Here is a 24631-nt window from a genome sequence, read left to right as displayed (position 1 = left end):
ATTTTCAACAAAAGCATTTCAGTGGGGGAAAGAATAGCGTTTTTAACAAATAACTGGATATCTATATTTTATTTATTTATTAAAAAAAATTTTTTTTTTCAACATTTATTTATTTTTTTGGGGAGAGAGAGAGACAGAGCATGAACAGGGGAGGGGCAGAGAGAGAGGGAGCCACAGAATCGGAAACAGGCTCCAGGCTCTGAGCCATCGGCCCAGAGCCTGACGCGGGGCTCAAACTCACGGACCGCGAGATCGTGACCTGGCTGAAGTCGGACGCTTAACCGACTGCGCCACCCAGGCGCCCCTGGATATCTATATTTTAAATTGAACCTTAATCCATTCTTCATAACATATAAAAAAATTAACTCAAAATGGACCATAACCCTAAATATAAAATCTAAAACTATAAAACTCCTAGAAGAAAATGTAAGAGAAAACCTTTGGGACCTAGAATTAGGCAAAGAGTTCTTAGATAAGGACAATGAAAGCATGAACCACAAAAGAATAAATCAGAAATTGGACTCTGGTCTTCAAAAGACCCCACTAAGGGAATGGAAAGAGAAGCCACAGACTAGTGAAAGATATTTTCACATCATATATCTGTTAAACAACCAGCAGCCAAAATGTATAAAGAGTTCTAAAACCAAAATGTTAAAAACTGAGCAAAATATTTAAACAGACACTTCCCTGGTTATATTAATGGCAAAAAAGAACATACAAAGATGCCCAACATCATTAGCTATCAAGGGAATGTTAATTAAAACCACAATAGGATACCACTTACGCACCTACTAAAATGACTAAAATTTAAAAACTAGTATTACCAAATGTTGGTGAGGACATAGAGAAATGAACTTTTACACACTGCTTGTAGGAATGTAAAATGGTGTAACTACTTTGGAAAATAGGTGATTTCTTTTAAACATAAACCTATACGATCCAGCCATTCCATTTATAATTATCCAAGAGACTAAACATTAGGTATGTGTGTATATACCATACAATATCCAGGACGTGTGCATAGTTATACAGGAATGCTCACAGCAGCTTTGTTTGTAACAAAAACTGGAAGTAACTCAAATATCTATCATAGGAAAATGAATATTCATACAATGGAATACAAATTAGCAAGAAAAAGGAAAGACCTCTTGATACACAACAAATTGGATTAAAATTCAAAACAATATGCTGAAAGGAACCAGGAAAAACAAATTTTCACTTTATTATTCCATTTATTTCAAACTGTAGGACATGCAAATGAATGCATAGTGGCAGAAAGCAGATCATTGGTTGCCTGGGTACAGGGTGGAGAGCAAGTGAATAAAGAGTCATTACCAAGGGGTAAGAAGAAGCTCTCAAGGATGGACATGTTCCTTGTCTTCATTGTGGTGACAGTTTCATTGGTATATACGTAAGACAAAAGTTACCATATTATACACTTTAACTATGTGTAGTTTATGGTATGTATTAAATTTAAATAAATTTTCTTTAAAAAAAAACACCTCTTCACCATGTTTAAAATGCCCTACATTTATCTGCTTTTTTTTTTTTTTTTTACATCAAATACCCCTTCTAATTCATTCCACTTTAGACATTCTGTTCTTCCCCACCTTTCACCTCAAGGCTTTTGAGAAAGCTCTTCTTACTAGTATACAGATTTATCACTACTCTCACCAATGGCCACAGCAAATAAGATTTAGATTATCTTCCCCAAATAAAAATACCTTTCTCTTCTGGTCTTTCTTAGTCTCAGTTTACCCACACCTTATAAACTTCCTAATGTAATGAAATTTTGGAATATTATTCCACACAGGTTGTTAAACCAGTAAAACTGTTCATTCACCCTGTCATTGAGTCCTTCAACTAATATTTAGTGAATGTTATGTACTATGTACTCTTCTAGAGCTTGAGCCATATCATTATAATAATGCAGCTAAATATTCCTGCTCCAGTCGTACTTAAATGCTAGCAAAGTGGACTGAGAGTAAATAAACAAATTATAACATGACAAAAATGTCATTAAAAAAGTGAAATAAAGCAAAGCAATGAGCAGTAACACTTGGGGGAGTGCTGTATTACATACAGAGGTCTGCTAGTCTTAGAGAAGTCTCACCTAATCAATCACCTATGAACACAGAGTCGGAATATACTGCAATTCTACAGTGATAAAATTATATAATAGTTACCAGTGTCTGCTCCTCAAGGCTACCAGAAGAAAGAAAATAACAAAAATTGGAGCAGATATAAACAACGTAGACAATAAAAACCAGTGAAAATCCATGAAACCAAGAGTTGGTTCTTTCAAAAGCACAACAAAATTGACAATTTTTTAGCTAGACTGACTTAGGAAAAAAAAGAAAAGATTCAAATAAAATCAGAAACAAAACAGAAGGCATTGTAATTGATTTTACAGAAATAAAAAAGATTTTGGGTACTCTGAACAACTGCACACCAAGAAACTGGATAATCTAAATGAAATAGACAAATTCCTACAAACCCAAAATGTACCACGACGGACTGATAAAAGAAGTAGAAAATCTGAATAAACCTGAAACTAGTAAGGAGATTAAATAAGTAATAAAAACCTCCAAAAAAATAATCCTGAGGACAACTGCTGCCTGGCAGTGTCTCCTCGGCACCAGAGGTGAGGAGAGATGCAGACCATACCTCAATCCTCTTAGAGATGAAGAATTTGAATCCCAAAGAAAAGCAAGATCTAGAAAGCAAAACAGTCTAGAAAATCAACGCAGGGAGTGACACTGAAGAGGCTGAAAAACAATAAGTTGTTGTACCAGAACCAGAGAACAAGAATGAAGGAAATCAGGATAAAGAAGGATAAAGAAGAAAGGGAGCCAGAAACATCTAGAGAAGATGAATATAAACAAAAGTACTTCAGAACATATAAGACTTATCCGTGTTACAGACCAGAATCAACTTCAAGTTCAACCACTCTTCTTCACTGTCTACCATGAACAGTTCACTCTATGCTTCAAGTCAACTAAACAGGACAAATACTCCTGTAGGTATAACGTCTGTTTACTCCAGAGTATTAACAAAGGAAAATGAAAGACAGGGAGAAAAAAAAAAAGGAATGAAGATGAATCACTACCTAAATCAATCATAGAATGATGGCAACAAGGAGAAATAAGATCTACAGAAGTTTAATATTGGAAATAAGCTATCAGTGAAAATGAATAAGAACAACAATCATATAGAAGAGGGATCTAATAAGAAAGAAAACTTAGATTCCATTTCTACATAAAAAGCCAGTCCCACATCAATTAGTGATCAGTGCAATGCCTTAATGGGATGCTTTGGATCACTTTTTTAAAAGAAAGAAAACTTTACAGTAGCAGGCTAGAAAAGGAGGATTCTTAACTTTAAGAACTTTTATGAACAAATTCTAGCTGAAAAGAAAAAGCTGAAAACATAGCTACATGATGCAAGTATGGAACTGACAGATCTTAAAATGCAGTTGGAAAAAGGCATCTAGAGATAAGAAAGATTTACTGTGAAGTCTCTACTGGAAATGGAAAAAAAGGAACAAAAAGCTTTAGAAAGAATACCAGAAGTAGTAGAGCTCAAATGCTACCAGACCTAAAAGCAGACAAATAGAAACTAAAGGATGAAAATAGGGCACTGGTCAGAGTGATAGGCAAACTTTCCCAATTAAAAAGAGAAACAGCAAGTAATGGAATTACATATTATAACCTAGTGGACCATAATCAACAGTCACTTGAAATTCTTGGAGACTATCATTTTCAGAGATTCTGCCACATGCCCACTTAGTATTTTTGTTTGCTTTTATCTTTTCTTGTTTTGAGACCATTGTTTCACAGTAATGCAGCTGCTGAGAAGTTTGTTTTAATGACTGAGAAAACTTGGTTTACAGGTCTAGGATGTAAAGAAAGTGCTCAAGGCCAGATCTTCCTCAGATATTTAACCAGTAAGCCTTAGTTGTACGTAAACACATTCACATCAACAAACACTTTGAGCTCTCACAGAAGACAATTATTCAACATTTTTGATGAGCCACAGTTTTGAATTTTTCAATATTTAATTTTTTTTAATTTTATACCTAGGTTTGGTTTTGTATTTTTCCTTTGTAACTCTCCATGTGCTAGACTCTTCCATATTTTCACAGCTTTTGTCATTTACAGAAAGAACACTTGCTCTTCTGAGATCATTGTTATGTATTAGGTGAGTACTCTGTTGTCTCTCATTTAAATTGCTTGGTGGAACATTTGCTTACACTGTGCAATATGCATTTTCTTATGTGAATGCTTTAAATTCAGTTGAGATTAGGCTCTTTTAAGCCCTATTTGCTGCCTTCATTGGTCACTTTGCTTTATTAGTGTAGTACAGGATGTTAGATTCTGTAATCATCACATTTATCTTAGTAGGTACCGAGTGATGTTGTTTATATAAACAAGTGTGTTGCTTTGATTTTTAGACCACCACATGCCATGCTTGACTATTTTATTATTTCAAGTATGTGTTAATGCAAAGTAGACCACACCCATAATAGTGTTAAAAACAAAATTTGCTAACAAGGTAAATAAATACTTTAAATGGCATACAATAACGGTGCCTGGGTAGCTTAGTCGGTTAAGTATCCAACTCTTGATTTCAGCTCAGGTCATGATCTCACAGTTTGTGGGTTTGAGTCCTGCATTGGGCTCATGCTGACAGCATGATGAGCCCAAGAGCCTGCTTGGGATTCTTTCTCTCCCTCTCTCTCTCTGCCCCTCCCCTGCTCACTCTCTCTCAAATAAATAAACTTAAAAAAAATTTTTTTAAAGGCATACAATAGGTGGAGCCCTATGTTTACATTTTTCTACTTAAAGTGCTTTTACTTTTATTTTGTTTTCATTTCAGTGTTCAACCCCAATCAAAGTTGTTTAAGATACCTCTTCACACTGCACATACCTAAATTAAGCTATGTCGAAAACTATTGGGTAGCCAAAGTAATGCTATGAAATTATTTGCAGAATTAACCTGTGATATTCTTTTTGAATTAGTGTTTCTGTTTTTCTGAGTAAATACCCAGTAACAGAATTACTAGATCACTGGGGTGTCTGGGTGGCTCAGGTGGTTGTGTGTCTGACTCGATCTGGGCTTAGGTCATGACCTCACAGCTCATGGGATCGAGTGCCATTTCAAGCGGTGCTGTCAGCAGAGAGACTGCCTGGGATTCTCTCTTTCTCCCTCACTCATGCTCACTCTTTCTCCAAATAAATAAATATTTTTAAAAAAGAATTACTAGATCATGTGGTATTGCTATCTTTAATTTTTTTAGGAAATTCCATAGTGCTTTCCACAGTGGTTGCACAGTTGACATTCCCACCAACAGGGCTTGAAGATTCCCTTTTCACCACATCTTCACCAACACTTGTAACTTTTTTCTTTTCTTTTGTCTTTTTAATACTAGCCAGATTAAAAAAAAAAAAAGACCCAATTACCTGCTGCCTAGAAGAGACTCACTTCAGCTTTAAGAACATGGATAGGATCAAACAGGATGGAAAAAGTTATTCCAAGTAAATGGAAACCAAAAGTGATCAAAAGTAGGTATACTTGTATCAGGCAAAATACAGTTTTAAGTTAAAAATTGTAGGGGCGCCTGGGTGGCTCAGTCGGTTGAGCATCCGACTTTGGCTCAGGTCATGGTCTCACGGTCTGTGAGTTTGAGCCCCACGTCAGGCTCTGTGCTGCAGCTCAGAGCCTGGAGCCTGTTTCTGATTCTGTGTCTCCCTCTCTCTCTGCCCCTCCCCCACTCATGCTCTGTCTCTCTCTGTCAAAAATAAACATTTAAAAAAAATTGTAACAGAGACAAAAAGATCATTATGTATTGATAAAGGGACCAAGTAATAAAGAATATATAACAATTATAAATATATATACACCTAACACCAGAGCACCTAAATATATTAATCAAACACTAACAGGTCTGAAGTGAGAAGTAGACAAAATATAATCATAACAGGAGACTCTGGTACTCCATTTTCAATAATGGATTGATCACAGGGAACCTGGCTGGCTCAGTCAGAAGAGCATGTGACTCTTGATCTAGGGATTCTGAGTTCAAGCCCCGTGATGGGTGTGGAGATTGCTTAAATAAATAAATAAATAAATAAATAAATAAATAAATAATTGATCAGGCAGACAAAATCAATAAGGAAACACTGAACTATACTTCAGATCCATTGGACCTAACTGACATACACAAAACATTGCATCCAACAGCAGCAGAATACACACTCTTCTCAAGGGCACACAAACATTCTCCAAGATAGATGATATGGTAGGTCACAAACAAATGTTAGCATATTTAAGAAGACTGCAATTATACCAAGCATGTTTTCTGACCACAATGGTATGAAACTAGAAAGTAACAAGGAAAACTGGAAACTCACAAATAAGTGGGAATTACATAACACATACTGGAAATCAATGAATCAAAGAAGAAACCAAAAGAAATCAAAAGGTAATTTAAAAAAGCCCTTGAAACAAATGAAAATGGAGACACAATATACCAAAGCCTCTTGGTTGTAGTAAAAGTAGTTTAGATAGTTCATAGAGATAAATGCCAACCTTAAGAAACAAAGATCCCATGGGCACCTGGGTGGCTCAGTCAGTTAAACGTCTGACTCTAGGTTTCAGCTTGGGTCATGGCATTAGGGTTTGTGAATTCAAGCCCTGCATCGGGCTCTGCGCTGACATTGCAGAGCCTGCTTGGGATTCTCTCTCTCCCCCTCTCTCTCTGCCCCTTCCCTTCTCTCTTCCTCTCTCAAAATAAACGAATAAGCTTAAACACACACACACACACACACACACAAATCCCAAATAAACAATTAGCTTTACACCTCAAAGACATGGAAAAGAAGAACAAATTAAGACAAAAGTTAGCAGAAGGAAGGAAATAATGAAAATAAGAGCAGAAACAGAGACTAGAAAAACAATAGAAAAGATCAATGAGGCTAAAAGCTGGTTTTTTTGAAAAGATAAGCAAAATTAACACACCATTAGTTAGACACATACTATTGAATAAAACTGGTGAAAATGGACATTGTCTTTTTTCCAAAAAAAAAAAGGAGCAAAGACTCAAATAAATTTAGAAATGAAAGACACATTACAACTGATATTAGAGAAATACAACATACCATAATATCACTTAGAACAATTATGCCAACAAATTGGATAACGAAGAAGAAATAAATTGCTAGAAACATAGAATATATGAGACTGAATCATTCGTAGAAAATCTTAACAGCCAATAATGAGTAGGAGACTGAATCAGTAATCAAAAACACCTCAACAAAGAAAATCCCAGGACCAGATGGTGTCACTGGTGTATTCTACCAAACATTTAAAGAATTAACAATCCTTCTTAAACTCTTACAAAAAACTGAAGAAGGGAGTACTCACAAACTCATTTTACAAGGCTATTACTCTGACACCAAAGCCAGGTAAGGGCACTACAAGAAAAGTACAGGTCAATATTCTTGATAAATACAAATGTAAAATCCTCAACAAAATAAGAACAAACAGAATTCAGTACATTAGAAGGGTCATACATCATGATTAACTGTGATTTATACCTGGGATGCAAAGATGTTTCAATGTACACAAATTAATAAATGTAATTCATCACATTAATGGAATAAAAGATAAAAAATCATCTCAATGCATGCAGAAAAATCATTTGACAAAAATTTAATATTCACGATAAAAAATTCTCAGGCAATTAGTCAAAGAATGTACCTCCACATAAGGAAGGCAACATATGGCATGCTCACAGCTAACTTCATAATCAATGGTGCAGCAAGCTTTTCCCCTAAGATCAGGAATAATACAAGGATGCTCATTCTTGCCACTTCTTTTCAACATAGTATAGAAAATACACATATTTCTAGACATGTTGTATTTTTCATGCCCCTGTAATTGATACCTTTAAATTTTCATTTTATATCTGTTGCATAAACTTTATTTTTTTATTTTATTTTTTTATTAAAAATTTTTTTTTCAACGTTTATTTATTTTTGGGACAGAGAGAGACAGAGCATGAAGGGGGGAGGGGCAGAGAGAGAGGGAGACACAGAATCGGAAACAGGCTCCAGGCTCTGAGCCATCAGCCCAGAGCCCGACGCGGGGCTCGAACTCACGGACCGCGAGATCGTGACCTGGCTGAAGTCGGATGCTTAACCGACTGCGCCACCCAGGTGCCCCTAAACTTTATTTTTAAAAATATTCTATACAGAAACCTTGCTACTTTCCATTTCTAATAATTAACGTATACATTTTCATCACCTATGCATACAATTTTGTCAACAAATGTGTTTTGTTGCTTTCCAATCATTATACCAATTTTTTTTTTGCCTGATTTCCCTGACTAGGTCTTTCAATACAATACTGAATAAAACTGGTGAAAATGGACATTGCCTTTTTTCTAGACTTTAGACGGAAAATTTTCTATACACCAGTAAATATCAAATTTTCCTATATTTTATAGCCATTTATAATATATATTATGTCATGATCAGATTAATGAGGTTCCTTAGAAAGTAAAAGGCAAAATGGAAGGCCCATGAGGAGAGAGAAACTTGGGTCTTTATTTTCCTTACATAATTTCCCTGTCACTATATTATCATTTCCTTCTCACAAAACTTCTGTATGTTCTGGAGACCCTGACTTTCCCATGCCTCCCCATAAGGGCCAGGTGGGGCCAACTTCCATCAAGACCTCTCAAAGTAGATCACTCCATGCTACATGCCAAAGGTTTTATTTCCCAGATCCAAATGGCCAATTATCTGCAGCATCAAACACATGTTCACAATGACACAAAGAATTTTCTCACACGTTTGCACATCTTTTTGGGGTATGCCATGTTCTCTGCAGAGGTTCCCATGCAAAGTCTTACTTCTCAAAGTAAACACTGGGGCCCTGCAGAGAAAGGTCAGCTAAGCAGGACATAGGGAGGAATCAAGTAGGAATTTTATTGCAGAAATCGTATTTAGCCACACAGGTCACAACATCCCTGCCACACAGGACTTGTCCCCGCCAGGATGCTCTCCTAAAGATTCTTATGGGAGCAGAACTGGCCCCACAACAAAGAATAAAGAAACATTTTAGAGATAGCAGGTGGGATTTTTATGTTCAGATTCATACTTACCCATGTAAGCTATGCCAGGCACATCTTCCACATTCCCTATGGGTTTTTCTCTGAGGACCACTCAATTCTCAGGAAAAAGAACTGGTGCTTCAGGGAGAGGGTAAAACAGGATCTGTGGTGGTATCACACAGGGTCTTTATGTACAAACACCATAATTTATATGCGCTTGAAAAATAAAATAAGTAAAAGTGAGGTCTCCATAACAGTATGCGTTAGGCCACCAGACACAAGAGCAGTGAAATGGACAAAGAAGAGAATAGGAAATCAGGGAAATCAGACACACAGTGTCTGGAATGCAAATCAAGTTTAAATGGGGACACATGGTTATCAGCAATCTCCTGCAAAAGAACAGAGAGGAAAGATAAAGGGGACAAATATGAGCTAAAAACATGTTCTCTGCCAGAATTTCATATATAGATGAGGGAACAGATACCATGGATGAAAAAAGGTTTCCCTGAAGTCACACAATCTGTGGGTAATGGAATAAGCATTAAAACCTATGACCATCTATGTCTTTCCATCACACCAAAGTCCTAGTGGAGAGGAGTAAAACAGAGAAACAAGTGTCAATTCCAAGATCCTAGGACTATCCACTGACACAGACCAACTTATATTCTTTAAATGAAAAACAAAACAAAACAACAAAAAAACCAAAAGATCACATTTATTGGACCTTAATCCATCTTTCCATCTATCTACAAGAATATACATATTTTTTTACATGTACCTTTACAGGAACAATCAAATCCTTCCCTCAAGCACAGTTTCTAGGTTGTGGCATCTTTTGACTCAAGTTTTCTTCATGTGCTCTATGGGGATTTATTTCACAGCCATAATTATGCTAAGCTAACATTAATAATATTACTACTGGTCCAATTCTTATTATGTAACATAATCACAAATATGTAACTTCAAAATAGATTATATAACTTGTAATTAATTCAGTTCACAATCTCAAAAGTCTTATTTACGTGCCATAGTGAAAATACCCATTATTTATATAACTGAGATGTTTGTATTATCTTTGATAAAAAAATAAACATATTAGAAACTTTATTTCATTTCTTAAATTTTACCAGTAAAGATGCCCCCAAACTCATGAAATCTGTAAGTTTGTGGTATTTATTAAGGCTTAAGCAGATACTGAAGACTTTCCTGTGCTTAGTCCATTCTTACGATTTTGCCACTGTATGAATTCTTTGATGTACAGTGAGTTGTGACTTCTGGATGAAGGCTTTCCCACACATAGCACACTGATAGGGTTTCTCCCCGGTATGAATTCTCCGATGTACAACAAGGTCTGACTTCTGGGAAAATGCCTTTCCACATTCAGCACATATGTAAGGTTTTTCTCCTGTATGAATTCGCTGATGCCCTGGGAGGTGAGACTTCTGAGAGAAGGCTTTCCCACATTCACTGCACACATAAGGTTTTTCTCCTGTGTGAATTCTCTGATGTCCAATGAGATGTGACTGCTGACAGAAAGCTTTTCCACATTCACTGCATTTATATGGTTTTTCTCCAGTATGTGTTCTCTGATGTATGATGAGCTGTGACTTCCGGGAGAAGGTCTTCCCACATTCAGTACATTCATAAGGTTTCTCCCCAGTATGAATTATCTGATGTATAATGAGTTCTGACTTTCTGCTGAAGGCTTCCTCACACTGAGTGCATCTATAGGGTTTCTCCCCAGTGTGAATTCTTTTATGTATAATGAGGTGGGACTTCTCACAGAAGGCTTTCCCACATTCAGTACATTCATATGGTTTCTCTCCAGTATGAGCTCTATGATGTATGATCAGCTGTGACTTCTGGGAGAACGCCTTCCCACACTGATTACATTCATAAGGTTTTTCACCAGTATGTATTCTCTGATGTATAATGAGAGGTGATTTCTGGGAGAAGGCTTTCCCACAGTCACTACATTCATATGGTTTTTCCCCAGAATGAACTCTCTGATGTATAACAAGGGATGATTTCTGAGAGAAAGCTTTTCCACATTCAGAACACTCGTAAGGTTTTTCCCCAGTATGAGTTCTCTGATGTACAATGAGATGTGACTTTTCACTGAAGGCTTTCCCACATGCGCCACAATCATACGGTTTCTCTCCAGTATGAATTCTTTGATGTATAATGAGTTGTGACTTTTTTAGAAAAGATTTTCCACATTCAATGCATATACAGGTCTTCTCTCCAGTTTCAACATTCACATATTGAAAAAGAGACTGTTTATTGCTGATAATCTTTCCACATTGACTATCTTCACAGTGTTTCACTCCATTATGAATTTTTTCATGCTTAGAATAGGAAGAAATAGGTGTACTCCTACATCTAAAATTGTCAACAGTGTTTTTTCTTGCATAACCCCTATTACAACTGAATAAGTTTATATTAGGTATCAAGCTCTTTTCAAATAAGTCACATTTATACAATCTTTGTCCTGAAGCATCTAGGTCCATGCAGTCATGAAATATTTTTCCTGATGACTTATATGTATAACCTGATTCTTCAACAACTGTTTTGTTTTTGATGACCATGAATTGCCTGAGAAGTCTGTCTTTATTTTCCTGATGTCTCTCCATCTGGTCATCACCCTGCCAGACCTTAAAAATGGAGTATAGTGAAGGATCCCTTGTTACACTTTCCAATACCTCCTTATGGAAGGAAACATCTCCAGGTATATCCAATTGAGGGTTGTCAAGTCTAGTCTCCTTCTCTGAAAGAATAAAGAAATAAAATCAAATAGATATAAAGATTTAGTAGAGGACAAAGGGGTAAAAACAAATGAATGATACAGGACAGTCCAAGAGACAGAGAGCTGGGAAGGCAACAGGCCATTTAAAACATATAAGTTTATCACATGAGAAATTAAAGATGGACTTGACTTCCAATAGTGGTGGCATGAGGTAGTTGAGGAATTCTTCCCAAAAAACAAGTACAAAAACAAATAAAATGATTTAAAAAAAAACAACCAATTCATGGTACAGAAAAACTACCAAAGGCAGGTCATAAGCTGAAAAGTGCTTATTCACCAAAAACTTCTTTCTTAGATAAGAATGGGGAGCTTGTGGAATTTTTTCTCAGATTTTCCCATCTCCCCCATCCCTAGTTTATGGGGCATTAAAAGATAACAAAAATCCCCATGATATACACCTTAATGCTGTTAGTAGAGCAGCTAGAAATTTAACAGAGGAATTTGGAAGTAAGAGTCAGAGAAAGGTTGAGATAATAAACTTTCTCTGTACCCCCACCCAAGCACTAAAATATTTGCGCAAAGAGACCCTAGAGAGCCCAGCGGTGGTTGAAAATTTGGAGACTTGCAAATTTGCTATACTTTTAAAGTGGTCTGACACATCCACAACTCAGGCAGCCAAGAGTGATGGCTTTTGATGTCTAATACAACCTCTGTCCATAACACAAGCTCACTTCTACTTTATGCAGATGAAGGGGAGTCTCTTAGAGAGCCAGGCTTAAACAAAAACTAAGCAAAGACATCAGCAATGGGGTCTATGGGAGAGACCGATGTCACAGTTTAAGACCAAGCAAGTTAAATGCCTCTAAAACAAAACAGAAACCCTTAGAAAGACAAGAATCCAGACTACAACATATTATTGACAATACAGAATGTTCAACTAAAAATTGCTAGACATATAAAGAAACAGAAAACTGTGACCTAAACTAAGGAACAAAATCAGTCAATAGAAAGTGACTTTCTATAGGTATTGTATTTCATAAACAAAGATCCCAAAGAAGCTATTATAAACACATTAAACACGTTAAGGGAGAGGTGCCTAGGTGGCTCAGTCGGTTAAGTATCCAATTCTTGATTTTGGCTCAGGTCATGATGTCATGGTTTGTGAAACCAAGCCCGGCACTGGGCTCCGTGCTGACAGTGTGGAGTATGCTTGGGATTCTTTCACTTTCTGCTCTTCTCCCACTTATGTGCACTCTTTTTCCTTCTCAAAATAAATCAATAAACTTAAAAAAAAAAAGTTAAGGGAAAAAAGGCTAGGGAATGGGTGAATATGCAATTTTAAAAGAGAAAAAAAAGTATATAAAGATATTAGTTTGACTATAAAAAGGCAGAAAGAGGAAATTTTGAGTATTAGAACTTTTTTATATCATGACTGTGTAGTTAAATTACTCTATGCCTAACATTTACTCTGTGTAGGTTAAAACATAAAAGAACCAAATGAAAATTCTAAAGGTCAAATTAAATTTCCACCAGCTGGGTCATTAGATTTGAGAAGCAGAAGGCAAAATCCGAATCCATAAACTTGAAGATATCACTAAAAATGAACTAATTCTAAGAACAAAAAGAAAAAAATATATAAAAACAAACAAAACTTCAGAAATCTATGATGTAATATTAGGCATTCCAGTATAGGCGGGATTGTAGTAGTAGGAAGACGGAAGAGAAAGAGGCAAAAAAAAAAAATTAGAAAAATGCCTTTAAAATCATCTAATTTGATGAGAAACATTAATTTACATATCCAAGTAATTCCATAAACCACAGGTAGAATACCTAGACAACTAGTCACGTCAAAATTAAGTTGTTGAAAACTGAAGACAAAAAGAAAAATCTTGAAAGCAGCAAGAAAGAAAAAGTGAATGACAAATTCAAAAATACTAAAAACAAGCAACCTGTCAATCAGGAATTCTGTATCTAGGGAAACTTTCCTTTAAACATGGCAAAATAAAGGCATCTACAGATAAACAAAAACATTTGTTAGCAGAACCGAATGACAGAATATACTAAAGAAATTATCTCTGACAAAATAACACCAAATGGTAACTCAAATCCACAGGCCCCTAGAAATTTTTTTACCTATGTCAGTAAATATAAGGAATTTAAATATGTCTGCCTTTTCTCTTTTGATTTTCTTTAAAATGCTTTTGTTTTATTTTTTATTTTTTTAAATTTACATCCAAATTAGTTAGCATATAGTGGAATAATGATTTCAGGAGTAGATTCCTTAGTGCCCCTTACCCATTTAGCCCATCCCCCCCTCCCACAACCTCTCCCGTAACCCTGTTTGTTCTCCATATTTATGAGTCTCTTCTGTTTTGTCCCCCTCCCTGTTTTTATTTTATTTTTGTTTCCCTTCCCTTATGTTCATCTGTTTTGTCTCTTAAAGTCTTCATATGAGTGAAGTCATATGATTTTGGTCTTTCTCTGACTAATTTCACTTAGCATAATACCCTCCAGTTCCATCCACGTAGTTACAAATGGCAAGATTTCATTCCTTTTGATGGTTGAGTAATATTCCATTGTGTATGTGTGTATATATATATATATATATATATATACACACACACACACACACCACATCTTCTTTATTCATTCATCCATCGATGGACATTTGGGTTCTTTCCATACTTTGCCTATTGTTGATCTTGCTGCTATAAACATGGGGATGCATGTGTCCCTTCGAAACAGCACACCTGTATCCTGTGGATAAATGCCTAGTAGTGTAATTGCTGGGTCGTAGGGTAGTTCTATTTTTAGTTTTTTGAGGAACCTCCATACTGTTTTCCAGAGTGGCTGCACCAGCTTGCATTGCCATTTAAAAACCTTTTTAAAACAAAAATAATAACATATTGTCCCATTTATGACAAACATAAGTGTAACATACATGATTAAAAGAACAAAGCAGCACCAAATGATCAGGGAGAATAGAGAATGGAGCTATGTTAGTGCAAAATTTCTGTTTTGCCAGAAAAATATAGCAGCATTAACATGTAGTAGGTTATAAGAAGTTAAATATCATATTGTAATCCCTATAGCAATATTACATGTATGTAGAGACTGAACTATCAATACAAATTCTACAGGGAAATTAAATTGGTATACTATAAAACATTCTTTTGACACAAAAGAAGACAGGAAAATAAAAAGGACCAAAAGAGAGATTAAACAAACAGAAAATAAATAGCAAAATGGCAAACATAAATCAAAACAAATCAATAATTACATTAACTAGAAATGGAATAATATTCCAGTCAGAAACTGTCAGTCTGGATAAAACAGTTAAGAATCAACTATACATTGTCCATAATAAGTTCACTTTATTATTTTTTACATATTTATTTATTTTGAGAGAGAGTGCAAGTGCATGGGGGAGGAGCAGAGAGAGAAGGAGACAGAATCCCAAGCAGGCTCCACACTGTCAGTTCAGAGCGCAAAGCAGGGCTCAATCTTACAAACTGTGAGATCATGACTTGAGCTGAAATCAACAGTCAGATGCTTAACCAACTAAGCCACCCAGGTGCCCCAAGAAATTCACTTTAAATTCAAAGACAAATAGGCTGAAAACAAAAGAATGGGGAGAAAAACGTCATGCAAACTATAAGCATAAGAGAAGTGAAGTAGCTATATTAGTATTAGACAATATAGACTTCAAGATAATAAATATTATTAGAAACAAAGAAGTATATTTCCAAATTGTAAAAGGAGATTTGCAAGAAGATATAACCATTATAAACATATTTTCACCTAACCATAGATGCCCATAACACACATATTAAAACTAACAAAAATGAAAGGAAAAAAAGACAAATTAATGTCTACAGATTTCAACATCCCTCTCACAAGATGTATAAAAGAACAAACACACACACACACACACACACACACACACACACACACACAATAAGCATCAATGAACCTGACATCTATAAATACCCCATCCAACAACAAAATACACATTCATTTCAAGAATATGTGAATCAAACATCAGAATAGACTATATACTGGGCTGCAAAACAAACTGTAATAATTTTATGAGGACAGAAATCATACAGCGTATATTCTCCAACCATAATAAAATCAGAAATAAATATCAAAAAGGGATCTCAAAAATTCCCCCAATGTTTGGAAAATAACATACTTGTAAATAACCTATGTGTCAAAAAGTCCAATAAGGAATTAAAAAATAACTTGGGAATGCAAGCTGGTGCAGCCACTCTGGAAAACAGTATGGAGGGTCTTCAAAAAACTAAAAATAGAACTACCCTACAACCCAGCAATTACACTACTAGGTATTTATCCAAGGGATACAAGTGTGCTGTTTTGAAGGGACACATGCGCCCCCATGTTTATAGCAGCACTCTCAACAATAGCCAAAGTATGGAAAGAACCCAAATGTCCATTGATGGATGAATGGATAAAGATGTGGTGTATATATATATATATACACACACACACACACACACACACACACACACACACACACACAATGGAGTATTACTTGGCAATCAAAAAGAACGAAATCTTGCCATTTGCAACTACGTGGATGGAACAGGAGGGTATTATGCTAAGTGAAATTAATTAGTCAGAGAAAGACCAAAATCATATGACTTCACTCATATGAGGACTTTAAGAGACAAAACAGATGAACATAAGGGAAGGGAAACAAAAATAATATAAAAACAGGGAAGGGGACAAAACAGAAGAGACTCATAAATACGGAGAACAAACTGAGGGTTACTGGAGGGGTTGGAGGGGAGATGGGCTACATGGGTAAGGGGCACTAAGGAATCTACTCCTGAAATCACTGTTGCACTATATGCTAACTAATTTGGATGTAAATTATTAAAAAAAAAAAAAAGAAAGAAAGAAATTAGAAAATAACTTGAAACAGGGCGCCTGGATGGCTCAGTCGGTTAAGCGTCTGACTTTGGCTCAGGTCATGATCTCGCAGTTCGTGAGTTCAAGCCCTGCGTCGGTCTCTGCTCACAGCTCAGAGCCTGGAGCCTGCTTCAGATTCTGTGTCTTCCTCTCTTTCTGCCCCTCCCCTACTCATGCTCTGTCTCTCAAAAATGAATAAACGTTAAAAAAAATTAAAAAAAAAAAAGAACTTGAATGAAAATGAAAACAGTATGTCAAAATTTGTGAAATTTAAATTTGTGACAGTTAAAGCAGTACCTAGAGGACAAGTTATATGCAGGTGATGTTCATTTTGCATGATTCCGACATGCATGAATTTCAGTAAGGTTTGGTTAAGTAATACCAGTCTGGCATCAAGACCGTTAATGTTTTAATTACCACAGTATAGTACCTGCGGCTAATAGCATAAAGTACAAACTTCACTGCCAGCCTTGAGTCCACAAATCAATATGTAAATAACAGATACACATCATGCTCAGTACTCATTCATTTCACTTACTTCAAAGTCTGTTGTCAGTTATTAATTCTACATCTGTTATCCGATACACATACAGATACATATACAGAACGCAAAGTGTATAGATGTGTTTCCTCTTTGTCTCCCAGTGAAAACCCACACAGCATTTTACAAAAATGGTAACTGAAACAGGGAACTGGCCTACAAAGATGAAAATGCAACAGAGAAACAACACTAACAATACTGGATGTGGTTAGAAGATAGATGATGGTGGAAATGTTGGGATTGCCACTATTCATAAGTCTTTAGGTATGTAGACAGAAGGATTTAGTGAAGGTAAAAGTTAATTGACATAAATTCTTAGGTTGTGATGAAAAGAATAAATATATTACAGAGAAAGTGACCCTGGAAAAAAATCTTCACAGTATCTTGAACATAACTCTCAACACTGAAAACGAAAAGGGTAAAATGTTGGCGGCTGATCCAACCTTGGAAAAGAGTTTGAGAATTCAGTAAGATATAGAAAAAAGGTTCATTTCCTATCATAAGTTATACAAGGATAAGAAGGTAGACACTGCTCAAACTACTCTGTACAGGGCTGTTAAAAAAAAATAAAAGACATTTTCAATGCTGTCAATGTTTTAAATTGCAAGGTAGTAAATATTTGTTTTACTATCTCTATACAGTCATAACCAACATTGAGATCATTTTTAATGTTTTCATAAAAAGTTTTAACAAATTACAAAACAATTTAAATTTTTCCCATTGATTATGAAGACTAGTTTACAAAGTTTTGGCCTGTATGGTTAATTTTTATGGTCCTTTGCTACCACACAGGTGAGAACTACTTGTATTTAAATGCTCATATTAGAAAACAAAACAGATCTCAAATAAATAATCTAAGCTTCCACCTTAAGAAGCTAGAAAAAGAGCAAATTAAACCCAAAATAAGTAGAAGACAGGAAAAATAAAGATCAGAGTAGAAGTCAAGGAAATAGAAAATGGACAAACAACAGAGAAAAAGAAATGAAATAAGAAACTGATTATTTGAAAAAATTAATAAAATTAGTATGCTTTAGTTAGCAAAGATAAAAAAAAAAGGGAAATGGCAATGGCAAAGTAGCAATAAAAAACAGAACATCTCTAGACCAGATCCTACAGACATAAAAGAACAATAGGGGATTATCATGAAAAATATGATACCAATGAATTTGACAATTTGGATGAAAGACAAAAATTCCTTTAAAGACATGAATTACCAGAACCCACTCAAGAAAAAATAGATAACTTGAATACATTCACATCAAGGAAAGAAGTTTGGTAAATAAAAATCTTCCCACAAAGAAAAGTCCAGACCCAGACCGGTAAATTCTATCACTGTAATATACCATAACCACGAGTATAACAGCTTCTCCAGGTCTGTGAGTTCTTCTAGCAAATCATCAAACTGCAGGGTGGTCTTCCAGATCTCCAACACAAGCAGCAAACCGAATCCAGAAATACATAAAAAGATTTATACACCATCAGCAAGTGGAAATTGTCCAGGAATGTAAGGTTGGTTTACTATCCAACAATCAACTAATTAAAATTCAGTAATATATCATAATAAAAAGATCTCAGTAAATGCAAAAAAAATTACATTTGTCAAAATCCAACACATTTTTCATTACAAAAAAACACCAAAAAATTAGGAATAGAAAAGAAATCCCTCAACCTGATAAAGGGCATGACAACCTATAGCTAATATACTTAACACTGAAAGATTGGATATCCCCCCCACAAAACATCAGGAATAAGACAAGAATGTCCACTCCCTATTCTATTCAAAATTGTACTGGAGGTTCTAACCAGGATACTTAGGCAAGAAGAAGAAATAAAAGGCATCCAATGTGTGAAGGAATATAAAACTATCTCTTTTTGTAGGTGACAAATCATTTATACAGAAAATCCTAAGAGATCAACTAAAGAACAATTAGAACTAATAATAAATGGGGCGACTGAGTGGCTCAGTCAGTTAAGCAAGTGACTCTTGATTTCAGCTCAGATCATGATCTCACAGTTTGTGAGATCCAGCCCTTGCGTCGGGCTCCACGCTGACAACATTGAGCCAGCTTGGGATTGTCTCTCCCTCTCTCTCTGCCCCTCCCCTGTTCACTCACTCTCAAAATAAAGAAATAAAAACTTACAAAAATAAAAATAAAAATAAACCTGGGGTGCCTGGCTGGCTCAGTCAGTTAAGCATCTGACTTCAGCTCAAGTCATGATCTTGTTATGGTTCATGGGCTTGAGCCCCACATCAGGCTCTGCACTGACAGTGTGGAGCCTGCCTGGGATTCTCTCTCTGCCCCTCCCACTTGCTCTCTCTCTCTCTCTCTCTCTCTCAAAATAAATAAATAAGCTTTAAAAAAAAAAAAAAGAAATAATAGGGATGCTTGGGTGCCTCAGTCAGTTGAGCATCTGACTTTGGCTCAGGTCATGATTTCACGGCTCATGAGTTCGAACCCCACGTTGGGGTCTGTGCTGACAGCTCAGAGCCTGGAGTCTGCTTCAGATTCTGAGTCTCTCTCTGCTCCTCCCCTGTTCACACACTGTCTCTGTCTGTCTGTCTGTCTCTCTCTCAAATATAAATAAAATAAGTTAAAGAAAAAGAAATAATGAGTTTATTAGTAAGTTCTCAGAATACTAGACCAATATATAAAAATAAATTACATTTCCATACACTTGCAATGGACAATACAAAAATGAAATTAACAACACAATTCCATTTATAACAGCATCAAATAAAATAAAAGACTAAGAAACAAAGTTAACAAGTATGAAATTTATACTCTGAAAACTATTGTTGAAAAAAATTAATGATCTAAGTGAAAGGAAAAAATTTTTTTTTGCTCCCACTGATTAGAAGATTTAATATTATTAAGACAGCAATACTACTCAAATTGATATAAAAATTCAACGAATCCCTATCAGAATCTAAGAATACTTATTTGTAGAAATGGATACTCTTTATTCCAAAATTCACATGAACCCTGAACAGCCAATGTTTCCAGTCTTGGAAAAGAAAAACAATATTGGAAGAATGACATTTCCCAATTTCAAAACTTACTACAAGCAACGATAGTCAAAAGACTGGCACAGAGATAGATATACAGATAGGCAGAATAGTATAGTCAGAAATAAACTCTTTCATTTATGGCTAATTGATTTTTGGCAAGAGTGCCAAGACCATTCAATGGGAAAAGAAAAATCACTTCAATAAATGGTGCTGGAACAAATTCATTCTATGAGGCCAGCATTACCCTGATTCCCAAACTAGGTAAAGACACCACACACACACAAAAAGAGACCTAAAGGCCAGTATCTCTGATGAATACAGATGCAAAAATCCTTAACAAAATAGTAGCAGATTGAATTCAACAATACATTAAAACAATCGTTCACCACAATCAAGTGGGATTTATTCCCAGGATGTAAAAGTGGTTCAATATTTGCAAAAAAATCAACTGATGTGTCCCATCAAGGATAAAGCCATATGATCATTTCAATAGATGCAGAAAAAGCATTTGACAAAGTATAAAATTTATTCATAATAAAAACCCTCAACAAAGTAGGTTTAGAGAGAACATAACTCAGCATAATAAAGGCATCATATATGAAAAGCCCACAGCTAACATCATACTCAATGGGGAAAAACTGAGAGCTTTTCCTGTAAGGTCGGGAACAAGACAAGAATGTCCACTCTCACCACTTTTATTTAACAGAGTACTGAAAGTCCTAGCCCTAGTAATCAGACAAAAAGAAATAAAGGACATCCAAACTGGTAAGGAAGAAGTAAAACTTTCACTATTTGCAGGTGACATGATATACTATATACCGAAAACCCGAAAGACTCCACCAAAAAACTGCTGGAACTCATATATGAATTCAGTAAGGTCACAGGATACAACATTTATGTACATTTCTATACATTAATAATAAAGCAAAAAGAAATTAAGGAAACAATCTCATTTACAATAATATAAATACCTAGGAATAAACTTAACCAAAGAGGAGAAAAACCCATATTCTGAAAACTAGAAAACAATGATGAAAGAAATTGAAGACACAAACAAATAGACATTCCATGTTCATTGACTGGAAGAACAAATATTGTTATTTGTAAATTGTTATATAGTAAAATGTCAATACTACCCAAAGCAATCTACACAAGTATTGCAATCCCTATCAAAATACCAACAGCATTTTTCACAGAACTAGAACAAACAATCCTAAAATTTGTAGGGAACCACAAAAGACCCTGAACAGCCAAAGCAACCTTGAAAAAGAAAAACAGGGGGCACCCGGGTGGCTCAATTGGTTAAGTGTCCAACTTTGGCTCAGGTCATGATCTCCCAGTTTGTGGGTTCGAGCCCCGTGTCAGGCTCTTGATAGCTGGGAGCCTGGAGCCTGCTTCAGATTCTGTGTCTCCCTCTCTGTCTGCCCCTCCCCCACTCCTTCTCTCTCTCTCTCTCTCTCTCTCTCTCTCTCTCTCAAAAATAAATAAACATTAAAAAGATTTAAAAAGAAAGAAAAGAAAAGAAAAACTGGAGGGACCAAAATTCCAGACTTCAAGTTATATTACAAAACTGTAGTAATCAAAACAGGATGGTACTGACACAAAAACATAGATTAGTAGAACAGAATACGGAGCCCAGATATAAACCCACAATTCTATGATCAATTAATCTTCAAGAATATACAATGGGAAAAAGACAGTCTCTTCAACAAATGGTGTTTGGAAAACTGGACAGCTACATGCAAAAAAATGAAAACAGATCACTTTCTGAAACTGTACACAAAAATAAACTCAAAATGGATCAAGGACCTAAATGTGAGACCTGAAACCATAAAAATCCTAGAAGAGAGCACAGGCAGTAATTTCTCTGACATTGGCCATAACAATATGTTTTTAGATATGTCCTCTGTGGCAAGGGAAACAAAAGCAAAAATAAACTATTGGAACTACATCAAAATAAAAAGTCTGCACAGCAAAGGTAACAACCAACAAAACTAAAAGACAACCTATAGAATGGGAGAAGATGTTTGCAAATGACTTATCTAACAAAAGGTTAGTATCCAAAATATACAAAAAACTTATACAACTCAACACCTAAAAAATAAATAATCCAATTAAAAACTGGCAGAAGACATTTGCAACTACGTGGATAGAACTGGAGGGTATTATGCTGAGTGAAATTAGTCAGACAAAGACAAATATCATGTAACCTCACTCATGTGGAATTTAAGATACAAAATGGATGAACATAAGGGAAGGAAAGTTAAAATAATATAAAAACGTGGAGGGGGACAAAACCTAAGAGACTCTTAAATACAGGGAACAAACTGAGGGTTGCTGGAGGGGCTGTGGATGGGGGGGGATGGGCTAAGTACTGGGTGTTATACATAGGGGATGAATCACTGGAATCTACTCCTGAAAACATTATTGCACTATATGCTAACCAACTTGGATGTATATTATAAATAAACAAATAAATATGGGGTGCCTGGGTGGCTCAGTTCGTTAAGCGTCCGACTTCAGCTCAGGTCATGATCTCACAGTCTGTGAGTTCAAGCCCCATGTCAGGCTCTGTGCGGACAGCTCTGAGCCTGGAGCCTGCTTTGGATTCTGTGTCTCCCTCTCTCTACCCCTCCCCTGCTCATGCTCTGTCTCTCTCTGTCTCAAAAAAAAATTTTTTTAATTAAAAAATAAATAAATAACAATGGGCAGAAGACACAAACAGACATTTCTCCAAAGATGACATCCAGATGGCCAACAGACACATAAAAAATAAAAAGATGTTCAAAATCACTCATCAGGGAAATGCAAATCAAAACCACAATGAGATATTATTACCTCACACCTGTCAGAATGTCTAAAATCAAAAGCTCTACGTTAACTAAAATTTAAATTAAAAAAAAAAGTAGGGGATGGGCTCAAGAAACAACAAATGTTGTTGAGGATGTCAAGAAAAAGAACACCTGTGCATTGCTGGTGGGAATGCAAACTGGTACACCACTGTGGGAGACAGTATGGACGTTCCTCAAAAAATTAAAAACAGAACTACCCTATGATCCAGCAATCACACTACAGGGAATTTACCCAAATACAAAAACACTAATTCAAAGGGATACATGCACCCCTATGTTTACTGCAGCATAATTTACAATAGCCAAATTATGGAAGCAGCCTAAGTGTCCATCAACAGATGAACAGATAAAGAAGATGTGGTATATATACACAATAGAATATCATTGAGCCATAAGAAAGAATGAAATCTTGCCATCTGCAGCAACATGTATGGATCTAGAGTAAAATGCTGCATGAAATAAGCCAGTCAGAGAAACGCAAATACCATTTGATTTCACTCATGTGGAATTTAAGAAACAAATGAACAAAGGAAAAAACAAAAAAAAGACAAAACAAAACCAGACTGAACTACAGAGAACAAACTGATGATTATCAGAGGGGAGGTGTGGGGGGATGGGTGAAGTAGTTAAAGGGGATTAAGAGTACACTTATCTTGATGAGAACTGAATAATATATGGGATTTTTGAATCACTTTACGATATACCTGAAACTAATACAACACTGTATTTAAGTTTACTAGTATTAAAAAAATAAAAATGAAAAAAAACCACACGTCATCATCAAAAGATAGATAGATAGATAGATAAATAAATAAATAAATAAATAAATAAATAAAATGGCGCTGGAACATCTGGATTGCCACATGCAAAAGAATGAAGTTGGAACCTTACTTCATATCATGTGCAAAAATTAATTCAAAATGTATCAAAGACCTAAATGTAAGAACATTAACAGTATAAAACTTTTAGGAAAAAAACATAGGGGTAAACTTCATGACCTTGGATTTGGCAATGGATTCTTGGATATGACAGCAACAAAAGAACAACAGGAAAACTGGGCTTCATCAAAATTAAAAAAATCATGTGTGTCAAAGGATACTATCAAGAGAGTGAAAACACTGAGGCACCTGGGTGGCTCAGCTGGTTAAACAAATGACTCTTGATTTCAGCTCAGGTCATGATCTCATGATTCACAAGACTGAGATCGAGCCCCACATCGAGTTCAATGTTGGCAGCTTGGAGCCTGCTTGGAATTCATTCTCTTCCTCTCTCTCTGTCCCTCCCCCTCTCGTGTTCTCTCCCTCTCAAAAAGTAAATAAATAGCTTTAAAAAAAAAAGAGTAAAAAGACAACCCATATGATGGAAGTATTTGCAAATCATGTATCTGGTTAAGAGACTGAAATCAAATAAGAACTCCAGGAGCTTCCAG

General features: G+C 35.7%; 1 protein-coding gene across 4 annotated transcripts in view; it reads right to left on the bottom strand.

The window, feature by feature from the left end:
• Window positions 1-9815: 9815 nt before the first annotated feature.
• The window catches only part of LOC122495346 (zinc finger protein 300-like), a 32741-nt gene continuing 17925 nt past the window's right edge, over window positions 9816-24631 (bottom strand). For all 4 annotated transcript variants that reach the window (XM_043601032.1, XM_043601260.1, XM_043601184.1 and 1 more), the window contains exon 6: window positions 9816-11885. In XM_043601032.1, coding sequence (XP_043456967.1) covers window positions 10342-11885 — 1544 coding nt within the window. In that variant the 3' untranslated portion in view covers window positions 9816-10341. The remainder of the gene's footprint in view (window positions 11886-24631) is intronic.

The sequence above is a fragment of the Prionailurus bengalensis genome, chromosome A1 (assembly GCF_016509475.1).
Source record: "Prionailurus bengalensis isolate Pbe53 chromosome A1, Fcat_Pben_1.1_paternal_pri, whole genome shotgun sequence".
NCBI classification, from domain to species: domain Eukaryota; kingdom Metazoa; phylum Chordata; class Mammalia; order Carnivora; family Felidae; genus Prionailurus; species Prionailurus bengalensis.
The sequence above is the reverse complement of the archived record's forward strand: the minus strand, read 5'-3'. Positions and strand labels throughout refer to the sequence as shown.